Below are 12,329 nucleotides of genomic sequence, written 5' to 3'. Positions count from 1 at the left end.
GACAACTGCAATCTAAACAAACATCACACTTGTTTTAAGAGTTCATCTTCATATTAAAATCATAGCTGAGTTAACCAACGGGGACACAAGGATCTGACCTGAGGACTGCATAATTAGAGAGCTTTGGGTTAGCTATGATTGGATTTGAAATTAGTGATTAGCATGTGATAGACCTACTTCTGAAAACGCCAGGCTCCCCTAGCTGCCTTCTGGAGCTCATTTTTAGAAAAACGGTCATTGTTCCCGATTGCGAAGGTACTGAAACTGCAAGAGCTTTAGCACAGCTGGGGGGTAAGTTTAAAACGTATTGTGCTTCCATTTCATAGAGCTTTTAAAAGTATGTTTTAATGTTAACATAAAGTTAAAGCTGAGCATGTTTTTGGTAATGAATTGGCACTAAACTTACATGCATCACAATATTCTCTAAGAGCAAGAGATAAAATTTAATGCATTTAGGCAGACATTAGGCAGCAATCGCACACATGCTTACCTGGAAGTAAATCCCATTGAATTCAGTGGTGCTTACTTCTGAGAAGACATGCATACGATTGCACTGTATCTGCATTTTGTCTATACCTTGGGATTTTTATTGCCAGCTTTATTTACTGGTTTGTTACAAAGTATAATAAATCTAAGTTCTGGAGAGAATACTCCTTGACTGTGAAAGGAATAGAAGAATAAAAAGACTCTCCAATATAGAGTTTTTGAAAAACTTTCTTATTCAGTCAGAATTAACTGGAATTTCAGTACAGTATTCAGAATCCAAGGATGCAAAAAAGCTAACATCTCCCCTCATAAAAACAATAGTAAGCCTCTCACAGGTTTCACACAAAAAATGTTAGTTGGATATAATCTTATATACAGTATTTTAAGCACATCTGAAATAAATCAAATTATTCCCTTTATTATTTGAACATTTAGCAGTGTGTACAGATATATATATATATATATATATATATATATATATATATATATATATATATATATGCTTTCGTAGATTTTCACGGGTACAGGAATGCAGGTTTTGGTGTCTTCGGGTGTCTTCCCGTGTAAGAGTTGGGGTGTCTAGGCGACGTTTCGACGAGGTCTCACTCGTCATCTTCAGGCTGGTGCTTTCGGCTTCTTGTTACTGGAACAGAGCAGGATCTCAGTGTTTGAGTTCCTATAAATACTGTTGAGGGGGTGTGGTGTATAGCCTCCAACGTTCTGGGCAGAGAGGAAGTTCCCAGGTTAGTGTGTCTTTTCTTCTTTTGTTCATTAATTACTTGAGGGATATCTTGAGTGATTTCTTGAGTGATATTCTGAGTACCACTTAGGAGGGTCATTAGGTGTGGATTAGTTGCTAAAGCTTTCGTGTCTTGACCTCTTGACCTTGTGAAGAGTTTTTTCTGAGAAGATGGCTGTACTGCACTTAGTTGTGCTCTGGCTTGGCTTCGTGTATAGGGGCGAGCTGTGGTTTTGTGCCCTGTGCCAGCCAGATCTGTGTAGGGATTGCAGGGGGGTGCAGCATCCGGAGGTGCCACTATGGTTTGGCTACTGGATGGTGTCTGTAATTTATCTGTGGAGAGGGTCTGGGTTTGGGTCTGGTGTGGTTGATTGGAGATGGCGTTCTGTGTGCCTCTGGTTCTGGTGTCGGTTTTTGTGGGGAGGGCTATTTTCCAGATGTCTGGCAGGCGGGACGTATCGTCACGCTTGTTCATGTTGTGAGGGTGTTTCTCTATCTCGATGGCTTCCATGATTATTCTCTTGTGGTGGTGTTCCATGTTAAAGAGCAATTTGGAATCTGAAAAATTAATTTCGTGTCCTGTTTCTTTCATGTGTTGGTAAAGAGAGGAAGTTTTTTCTTCTTTTTTGACGGCATTCTTGTGTTCTGCGATACGTGCATTTATTCGTCTGTTTGTTTGTCCAATGTACGTGGCTGGGCAGACTTTGCAGGGTATTTCATAGACCCCTTGGTTTTCTAACTGGATTTTATCTTTGGGGTTTCTGAGGATATTGGCTATTTTTTGGTTGGTGCAAAAGGCTGTTTTGATATTGTGTTTATGGAGGATTTTGCTAATTTTATCTGTAGTGCCCTTGATATAAGGAAGGAGGGCCATGCCATTGTTTTCTTCTGTGTCTTGCTTTTTGGGGGGTGTTTCTTTTTGGATTAGCTTCGTAACCCTGTTTTGCTGGTATCCGTTGGCGATTAACACATTTGAAAGATTCTGTAACTCAGTTGTCAAGTGGTCTTTGTCAGCCAGGCGTTTGGTTCTGGAGATGAGAGTCTTGGCTACGGAGTTTATTTGTGCAGGGTGGTGGTGTGATTGTGCATGTAAGTAGCGGTTGGTGTGTGTTTTTTTCCGGTAGATAGTGTGTCCTAGGGAGCCATCAGGTTTTTTGTAGATAAGGACGTCAAGGAAGGGAAGTTGGTTGTTGGCTTCTATTTCCATAGTGAATTGTATTTTGGGGTGTAGGCTGTTGAGATGTGTGAGGAAGCTATCTAGTTTTTTCTTCCCGTGTGGCCAAATTACAAAGGTGTCGTCAACATACCTGAGCCAAAGTTTGGGTTTGTGTTCTGACTTGTCTAAAGCATTGGTTTCAAAGTGTTCCATGTACAGATTTGCGATGACCGGTGAGAGGGGTGATCCCATAGGTGTTCTAACCCCTTGGTTTTCTAACTGGGCACTACAGATAAAATTAGCAAAATCCTCCACAAACACAATATCAAAACAGCCTTTTGCACCAACCAAAAAATAGCCAATATCCTCAGAAACCCCAAAGATAAAATCCAGTTAGAAAACCAAGGGAACACAAGAATGCCGTCAAAAAAGAAGAAAAAACTTCCTCTCTTTACCAACACATGAAAGAAACAGGACACGAAATTAATTTTTCAGATTCCAAATTGCTCTTTAACATGGAACACCACCACAAGAGAATAATCATGGAAGCCATCGAGATAGAGAAACACCCTCACAACATGAACAAGCGTGACGATACGTCCCGCCTGCCAGACATCTGGAAAATAGCCCTCCCCACAAAAACCGACACCAGAACCAGAGGCACACAGAACGCCATCTCCAATCAACCACACCAGACCCAAACCCAGACCCTCTCCACAGATAAATTACAGACACCATCCAGTAGCCAAACCATAGTGGCACCTCCGGATGCTGCACCCCCCTGCAATCCCTACACAGATCTGGCGGGCACAGGGCACAAAACCACAGCTCGCCCCTATACACGAAGCCAAGCCAGAGCACAACTAAGTGCAGTACAGCCATCTTCTCAGAAAAAACTCTTCACAAGCTCAAGAGGTCAAGACACGAAAGCTTTAGCAACTAATCCACACCTAATGACCCTCCTAAGTGGTACTCAGAATATCGCTCAAGAAATCACTCAAGATATCCCTCAAGTAATTAATGAACAAAAGAAGAAAAGACACACTAACCTGGGAACTTCCTCTCTGCCCAGAACGTTGGAGGCTATACACCACACCCCCTCAACAGTATTTATAGGAACTCAAACACTGAGATCCTGCTCTGTTCCAGTAACAAGAAGCCGAAAGCACCAGCCTGAAGATGACGAGTGAGACCTCGTCGAAACGTCACCTAGACACCCCAACTCTTACACGGGAAGACACCCGAAGACACCAAAACCTGCATATATATATATATATATATATATATATATATAGAGAGAGAGAGAGAGAGAGAGAGAGAGAGAGAGAGAGATATTTAGGTTGCAGTTCTATACTAATTAACCTGAGAGCAAGTCAGATTTATCTTAAAGGGAGTTTCCTTTTGAGTAGATGTGTATAGGGCTATTAATTCCATAGTTGGCATATTAAAGGTGCAAACCAGAAACCAGCCACAGGTAAGTATTATTAAAGACTGATTGGTTTAAATGGAAAAGAGAGAGCAGATGCTTAATACTGGGATGGGGGAAAATATAGGACTTTTGAAATGTGTAATATTTGTTCATTGTTTCTAAATGGTCTCTCGTCCAAACGATCAGGTTCACACACTCGCTCAGGCATAAGACAATTCCTTACAGTGGGTCACACGGCTGGCTCATCTAGCACAACAATGTCTGCACCAGGGAGGGGGAAATTGTGGTCCTCGAGGTGTGCAGTGTTTGTTCCCGTCTGCCCTAGCCAGAACAGTCAAAGGTGAGGGATGATGATGATGATGTTCGCAGTTGTGTTCCAACAGAATCTGAAGGCCCACAAATTGCACTGACTGGCAGTGGCTTTCCAGGGTTACAGTTAGGGGTCTCCCCCCCCACTTTCCTGGAGATGATAGAAATCAATCTGCTATGTCACTGAGCTACCACTATTCCCTATGTTGCAGCATGTACAGGGTGCCCCAAAAATACTCAAGACTTACAATTATTTGCTTTGGCTGGATTATGCTCTAAGATAATACGAAAACATACATAATACGTGCATGCATGCATCCATTTTACTTGTATGCCACCTTTCTATAATTAAAGCCATGCTCAGAGTGGCTTACAGCATGGGGGGAAAAATCACATAACTCCAAACGTAACTAAAGTAGTCATAAGCAATAAATAGCACATCGAAAAGGACGCAACCAAATCAAACCATTTCCACACAAATCATAATAAGAGCTAAAAGAAAGATACCCAAAATTAATATCAAAGACAGCAACAACCCCCCAACAAAAACCCCTAAATAATTCCTGAACCCAAGAGTCTAATACAGGCTTCCTCAACCTCAGGCCTCCAGATGTTTTTGGCCTACAATTCCCATGATCCCTAGCTAGCAGGACCAGTGGTCAGGGATGATGGGAATTGTAGTCTCAAAACATCTGGAGGGCCAAGGTTAAGGAAGCCTGGTCTAATAGACTCATGACTGTAGTGATATAAGTAAGGGCCATAGAAATCAACACAATTTACGGTACTTCAAAGTAAAGGTTGCTTCAGCTTGTTAATTACCTTCATTCTTGCTGATGGCTTGGGCTGGTAGGAGTTGGCATTCAACATCTGGAGAGAACACTATGGGTTCTCCAAATGCGAAAAACAGCTTATGTTTTATTTGTACTGTCTGCCTTTTGTTGTTTTTTAAAAGTCATTTTTGATGCTGTATTTTAATGTTTTTCCAATTGTCTTTTATGACATGGTGATTTTAAATGGCAATGAGTCACCCTGAATGAGAGGCAGTAGACACCTGCCAGGCCGCAACTGGCAATGTCTCCCTGCTCCCCCTGTGGCATCTTTTCTCTATGCTAAATGCAGTTCGTTATCCCAATTTCCTTTAGGTTTTTCTCAAATGATTTGCCTCCTATGAACTCATGATTTTTTTGCTATATTTTTCACCTCACTTTTTAAAGAACTGTTGTTTTCGAAAGTGGCTCATATCAGAGAGAGGGGAGGGCTAGAGAGGCCCTTCCATCAGGCTTACAAACAAAAAAGGCCAGGCATGGGAAGGAACAGGAGGGTGGCAGGAAAAATTAGATCCTTGTAAGTCTCTGAATCCTTCAAACTGCTTAACTCTGTGTTTGAAGCAGTATAAGCCGAAGTCTGATGTGCCCTGTCATCCAGCTGTGACTATTTCCTACCTCCAAATCCTTTATGGCTTATCATCTGCCTTGAATTATTGGTGCTCCAAACGAATTACAGTAATTCAAAATCAGTACCTCCAGTGCGTTATGCAGATTTATTTCCCAATTTGGTTTCCAGTGCTTTTCCCAAATGCAACAGAAAACACCACTGGCTTTTGACAACAGTCGACAGCATCACATTGCTTTGTTGTTCTGTTTACTAGAGGGGCACAAATGAGTAGCCATTGGTGCCTAAAAAAGAAAGAAAAGAGTATTGATGCCAAGCTGACGACTCCTTTGCTCCTATAACATTTTGCAGGCTCCTAACTCTTGCTAATGTGCTAATAAATCAATAAATCCCCACACCTGATGCCCTCTAGATGTTGTTGGACTCCACTTCTCATCAGTCCCTGCCATCATGGCCAAAGGTCCAGGATAGTTGGGGATTGCAGTTCAACAATATTTGGAGGACACCACATTGTAGCTTATGGGTGGCCAGCTGGCAGCCAACAAACCTGATCTGTGGTTAGGATGGGAGCCTGACAGGCTCAGAATACAAGAAGGGACTTTGCTTTCTCTTCTGCCATTGTATAGGCCTCTCCTTTACCGACGGTCATGTTAGTAGGGATAGCTGAGTCCCTCAAGAAATGGACTGGGGAAAGTTGATCTGCCAGCTCAGGAAGTCTGTTTCTGAAGAAGCCCTTCAGAATACAGTAGGACAACTGTTCTATAGATGCGACCATTAAACCAATATATTCCATGAAGTGCAAGTTATTGAAGTCACTTAAAAGCCATTTCCCCCCAGGGCGTAGCAATACTGGCCCAAAGTGGAACAATAACGCCATTGTACTTCTTTCTTCCATTGGAAATAGGAACTGGATCATCTGACTCACTGGAGAGCTCACATGCTAAATTGTTCAAGACCATGGGATAGTTTTGCTTCGGGTTTTGTGGAAACGCCAAAAGCTCTTTCAAGATGCTTTGACTGGACTTGAAAAAAAATACCCAATGTGTTTAAGGAGCATGGATTCAAACAGAAAAGAAGGTAAAGTATCTACTGAAACAAGAGATTAAAATATTGTCATAGGATGCGATCTCATTGGCACTCTACTCAGCTGCATTCCTGGAAGTGTTCTTGGTCCCATGAAGGCATCCACAAACTGAAGAGGAGATTCCCCCCTCCCCTTATGTCCTGCAGACCTCCCTGATCTCCGCAAATCAGCTGCAGACTGAATTCACAAGAGGAAGTTTGAGGTGGCTTGCGGAGATGCAGATGAAAGGGGAAGCTGGCAAAACCGCATCTCCTCTTCCAATAGCAGATGCCTCTACTGAATCAAAAGCTTCCATGAGCACAAAGGCATTGGTTGGATTCCATTTATAATGTTCTCACAAACAAAAAATATATACATGCTAGAATACAAAACTTGGATTCAAAAGCAGTAGTACCTAAGGGTTATATACTGACGGAGGAGCAGCAGTAATCCCATTGTGTAGCCTATAGAAACACATCACCCTGATGTGCAGATAGCTCATACGTGGGAGCCCCACTTAGACACTGAACTGATTTCAACAGCGCAGTTCATAAAGGGCCCCTCCAGGTGTTGATTTATTGTGCATTCATTATGGTTTGTTCCCATGATGGTATTGGGTGCTTATATGCAATTCTGCTTTCAATTTTTGCCTGGAAAAGTTTTGGGCAGACATACTGCTTTGTTTCCAATCACTGTGTTTCATAGCTTCTGGCTGAATTCCTACAAGCCCCTCTTCCAAATGATTTGTTTTGGTGGGCGTATTCTGCAACAATGCTGAGCTGGGCCTGGGGGTTAACCCGAGCTACACGGTCCAGGTCTGGTCCCAAATCCAGGGTTTCCATGAGAAGTCAGTCCAACAGGGCCAAGGCAGGAAACCAGACTAGGTCAGGCACAGGGTCTCAGGCAGGTTCCAGCAAGCAGCAGTGTTGCTCCTGCAACCTGGGACGGGGTCCGGCAGCCTTTTATCTCTGTTGGGGTAACGGCCAGTCCTGATCCCCCAGTGACTCACCTCCCTGTCTTGCCCAAAGGCAAGCACTCCTCCTGCGAATACTCGGGTCTCTCCTTCTCTCAGATCTCAGTACAGTGGTGCCTCGCAAGACGAAATTAATTCGTTCCGCGAGTTTTGTCGTCTTGCGATTTTTTTCGTCTTGCGAAGCACGGTGTCGGGAAAGTTTTGGAAAAGCTTCGAAAATCACCAAAGTCTTCAAAAACCTCAAAAAAGGCTACCACATCGCGTGCTATGAGTTGCTCCTCGAAGTCAAGTCGCAACTGTATTAACGGTGTTAAGAAAAAGGAAACAAACTTGCAAGACGTTTCCGTCTTGCGAAGCAGCTCAAAAAACCCTTTCGTCTTGGGAGTTTTCCGTCTTGCAAGGCATTCGTCTTGCGAGGTACCACTGTATCTGCAGCTCGGGAGATGTCGGTGGGTTACTAGACCCAGAGGCCGCCTCAGCCTCTCCTGACCCAACTGGTAGTAGAGCAGCTGCAAGTGATTGCCCAGCAGAGGGCAACGAGGTAATCCCCGCATCTGGAGCCAGGGCAGGCTCAGGCCCCTGACTCAGCCCAGCTGGTGCTTGTTGCAGGGGAACCTGTGCAGACTGGGACTCTTCAGAATCAGGCCCCAGACTTGGTCCAGATGCCACCTGAAGCAGAGGATCCGGTGCGGACTGAGACTCCTCCGGTTCTGAGTCCGAGCCTGAGTCTGAGTCCCAGGCCATCATAAATGCCCTTGATGCAATAATGGCGCATTAGCAGTGGATTTAAACTGGACCATCCACACTTCATTCAGCTTTATTAGTTGTTCTGCATTGCTTCCCCAATGTTACTGGATTCCTCCTGTCTGGAAGGTCGTTCTTTCCCTAAAGTGTAACAAAAGTGGGACAAAAAGCAAAATGAAATCCCAGAACTTTTGTGGTATGAAAAGTTATGGGATTTCAGCAGGAGGCTCTGGGACATACACCTATTGCAGACAAAGCAGTATAATTACCTCAAAACTTCTGCTCCCCTCCAACCCCAGTAAGTTAAATTTGTGGCGATTCCCAAAACAGTTAGAAGAGGCAGGAAAATCGTTTGCATTGTCATGCTTCTGTTGGCTAGATATGTACATTTTATATGACAATATTCACATGGGCCACAAACAGGCCTGTATGCTCTTTGTAGTGCTATGCATGGAAATGTCAAAATAGACCCAATGAACAGTCGTAGCTGTTGGTCTTACCTCACTGGACTTTTCAAACGGAATGCTAATGACATGGTATAGCTCTAAGCATGGCAGGGTCTAATTTCTCTTTGAGAAAAAGGAGCATTATTTCTAGAATTAAATGGCACTGCTTCACAGGAAACGGTTGGGAGGCACGAACAGGAGGTGCTTATTTTTTTTAGTGGTTATATAAGATTATAACTGTGCATCCTGAAAGCCCCATTCCCTAGTACTAGCTGAAGTGGAAATTAATTTCAGGATGCTTTGAATTAACTGATGCCCTCCAAGGAGTAAAAGTGCTCATTTGGTGTCACAGGAAGAGTTAGACAAAACTGGTACCCAGCCCTGTCATCCGTGTTGTGTGTTCCCTTGGCGTGGGCAGGTGTTTAAAAATGATCAGCAGTGAAGGATTTAATTTTTCAGGTGTTTAATTCATGATGCCTTTCTTGTGCTATTATGGTAGAGCAGCGGCTCGTGTGTCTTACTTTTTATTTAGTCAGGGTCAAACTAAATGTGATACGGAAAGCTTGTCCCCCCCCCCTTTATTTATTAACTAGCAGCTGTGGAAGAGGAATAGAAAGATAAACTGTTGTTTTCTGTCTCCTACTTCTGCCTCTCACTCAGAAATTACTTCATCTCTGACTGAAAAACGGCATCAGCATGTAAGCAAAGAGTTACAGAGGTGTCCTGCTTTCCTAAGGAAACCCAGGCCCTCTGAGGTTTTAGGTAATGAAAGGCAGGCTGTATCACCTCAGGGTCTCAGTGTCCTAAGTAAAAGGCAACTAGATTTCATGCACAGTTAAGGCAAATTCAGTAATAACCCCTACCCCACCCCACCAATATACCCACACACCTTTCCTGAAGGTGGATAATTACACACAGCCAGATCTAGATTTCATTTTACGTGTATTTTATTGTCATGGCTTCTCTGCGATAATATTGGGAACTGTAAGTTAGTGAGGATAGTTGGGCTTCTCTTAGAACCCCCCCCCCAAAATAACTACAATTTCCAGGATTCAGTAAAGTGGGGTTTGTTAAGGTTCTCGAAGCATTGAGTTGTGTTCACAGGTGAGCAACAATAAAATAATAAACTGGATTCAAGAAAGCCAACCGATAGAAGCAATCTTTTCTTTAAAAAGGGATGGGGATCCCTTTGAATAGAAGACCAGCCATACTGCATCATGCCAATGGTCCAAATGTGGCAAATTTTGGGTAGTGAACTCCATTATAACACTGCAGCCCTATGCATGTTGACTCAAAAAGTGTGAGAGCATTTGGGATTGCAGCCTAAATTTGTGACTGAGGAACCTATCAGCCATGTTGGCAACTCATCCAGGATGGTGTCACTGCATATGTGAGTCACCATTTTGGAGGCGCCATCGTTAACAACGGCACTACTGAAGAGTCACACGCCCACACGTACTCTCTGGGCTGATGTGGTGGGATTCACATTGGTCAGTTAGAAGTCCAGCACCACTTCTAGCTAAAACAGATCCTGGATTATCCCAAAAAGAAATCTCTCACTTCTAATATTTTTACATTATAGTTGAAGGCAGGAAGTGATTCCCTGCTCCTTTTCTCCCTTACATTTATATGATTCCTTTCTTCTATCAATCATGCAGGGCTTTTTTTGGTAAAAAAAAGAGTGTTAGGCCTAATAATAATAATAATAATAATAATAATAATAATAATAATAATAATAATTTATTTAAACCCCTCCCTCCCCAGCTGAAGCCGGGCTCAGAGCGGCTACCAACAATAAAAGTAACACAGCATTCTAAAATCAATTCATTCTAAAATCAATTCAAAATCAAATTAATGGCAACCATTGTGCTAGAGTTCTATGAGGATTTCCAGAGGAGGGGGTCAGACTGTGCCTTGGCCAAAGGCCTGGTGGAACAGCTCTGTCTTGCAGGCCCTGTGGAAAGATGTCAAGTCCCGCAGGGCCCTAGTCTCTGTGACAGAGCGTTCCATCAGATCGGGGCCACGGCCGAAAAAGCCCTGGCTCTGGTTGAGGCCAGCCTAACCTCCTTGTGGTCCGGGACCTCCAAGATGTTTTTGTTAGAAGACCATAAGGTCCTCCGTGGGACATACCAGGAGAGGCGGTCCCGTAGGTACGAGGGTCCTAGGCCGTATAGGGCTTTAAAGGTTAAAACCAGCAGCTTAAACCTGACCCTGCACTCCACGGGGAGTCTCGCCGCAGCATTCTGCACCCGCTGGAGTTTCTGGGTCAGTCTCAAGGGCAGCCCCACGTAGAGCGATTTACAATAATCAAGCCTGGAGGTGACCGTCGCGTGGATCACAGTAAAGGGGGAAAGGCATTCAACAGTGTCTTGGGCCAACACTGCTGTTAATATATTTATGGAATAGATATGCAGCACATTGTTATGTAGATGGTCACCAACATGGATGGGTTTAAAAGAGGACTGGACAAATTTATGGCGGATACAGCTCATAATGGCTACTAGCTATGCTAGCACTGATTCTGAATACCTGTTTCTGGAAACCGCAGGGGAGGAGAATGCGCCTGTGCTCAGGTCCTCTTGCCTGCTTCCCACAGGTATCTGGTTGGCTGCTGTAAGAACAGGATGCTAGACTAGATGGGCCATTCACCTGGTCCAGCAGGAGCCAGTGTGGTGTAGTGGTTAAGAGCGGTGGACTCGTAATCTGGTGAACCGGGTTCGCGTCTCCGCTCCTCCACATGCAGCTGCTGGGTGACCTTGGGCCAGTCACACTTCTCTGAAGTCTCTCAGCCCCACTCACCTCACAGAGTGTTTGTTGTGGGGGAGGAAGGGAAAGGAGAATGTTAGCCGCCTTGAGACTCCTTCGGGTAGTGATAAAGCGGGATATCAAATCCAAACTCCTCCTCCTTATCACACTACACAATCAGTTATTCCATCGCTTTTCACAGTTTAAACCCATAACTAACCATATATAGCACATGTATAGCTTTCCATAGCTATAACATGAAACTGAACCATTGGTACAATTCGGTGCTGAAATTCCTCTGCTTGTAATTGTGGTAGCTTGTGCAAAATTATTATAATGTGGCAGCTTCAAAGCAGGACTCTGTGTTCCAGAAAAGAGACAGGTTTCCACCTAAAGTGGACTGCAAATCACTATGCCCCCATTTTATATATAGCAAGCCTAATAAGTCCCGTTAATTGACTGAAGCTCTTTATTCCCACAGGAGAAACTGAAACTGTGCCAGTGATTAACCCTGCAACACAGCTTGCCCAGGTAAAAATGAGCAACTTGCTCTGAATAATCCCAAACATTTAAGGAATTAGCGAGGCTTTTGATAACTCTATGTAAAAAATCATAACACATCAGACTAGCCAAACAGAGACTTGGTTTAAAACCTTAATGCTATTAATAGCTCCCCAAAATATCTGACATTGAAAAGGCACTTCAACAGTGCAAGATGCTCTGATACTTAACACTTCTTCAATATGGGGTTAAATAATCTGGAATAAATATTACATTCTGGTTTTGTTTTCATGAAGTCTTAGGCCACATTTGCATTTTACATTTAAAGCAGTATCATATCACTTCA

The 12,329-nt window shown here is 43.5% G+C and overlaps 1 protein-coding gene across 5 annotated transcripts in view; it reads left to right on the top strand.

Moving 5' to 3' along the window:
* ARHGEF33 (Rho guanine nucleotide exchange factor 33) overlaps nt 1-12,329 on the top strand; it is a 33,440-nt gene continuing 21,111 nt past the window's right edge. For 3 of the 5 annotated variants that reach the window (XM_081188522.1, XM_081188523.1, XM_081188524.1), the window contains exons 1-3: nt 1-291; nt 6,416-6,588; nt 11,964-12,013. In XM_081188522.1, the coding sequence (XP_081044648.1) occupies nt 6,552-6,588; nt 11,964-12,013 (87 nt within the window). In that variant the 5' untranslated portion in view covers nt 1-291; nt 6,416-6,551. The remainder of the gene's footprint in view (nt 292-6,415; nt 6,589-11,963; nt 12,014-12,329) is intronic. The other 2 variants (XM_081188521.1, XM_081188525.1) reach the window with 2 other exon arrangements.

This window comes from Podarcis bocagei (assembly GCF_964188305.1).
Source record: "Podarcis bocagei genome assembly, chromosome: 3".
NCBI lineage: Eukaryota > Metazoa > Chordata > Lepidosauria > Squamata > Lacertidae > Podarcis > Podarcis bocagei.
The sequence above is the reverse complement of the archived record's forward strand: the minus strand, read 5'-3'. Positions and strand labels throughout refer to the sequence as shown.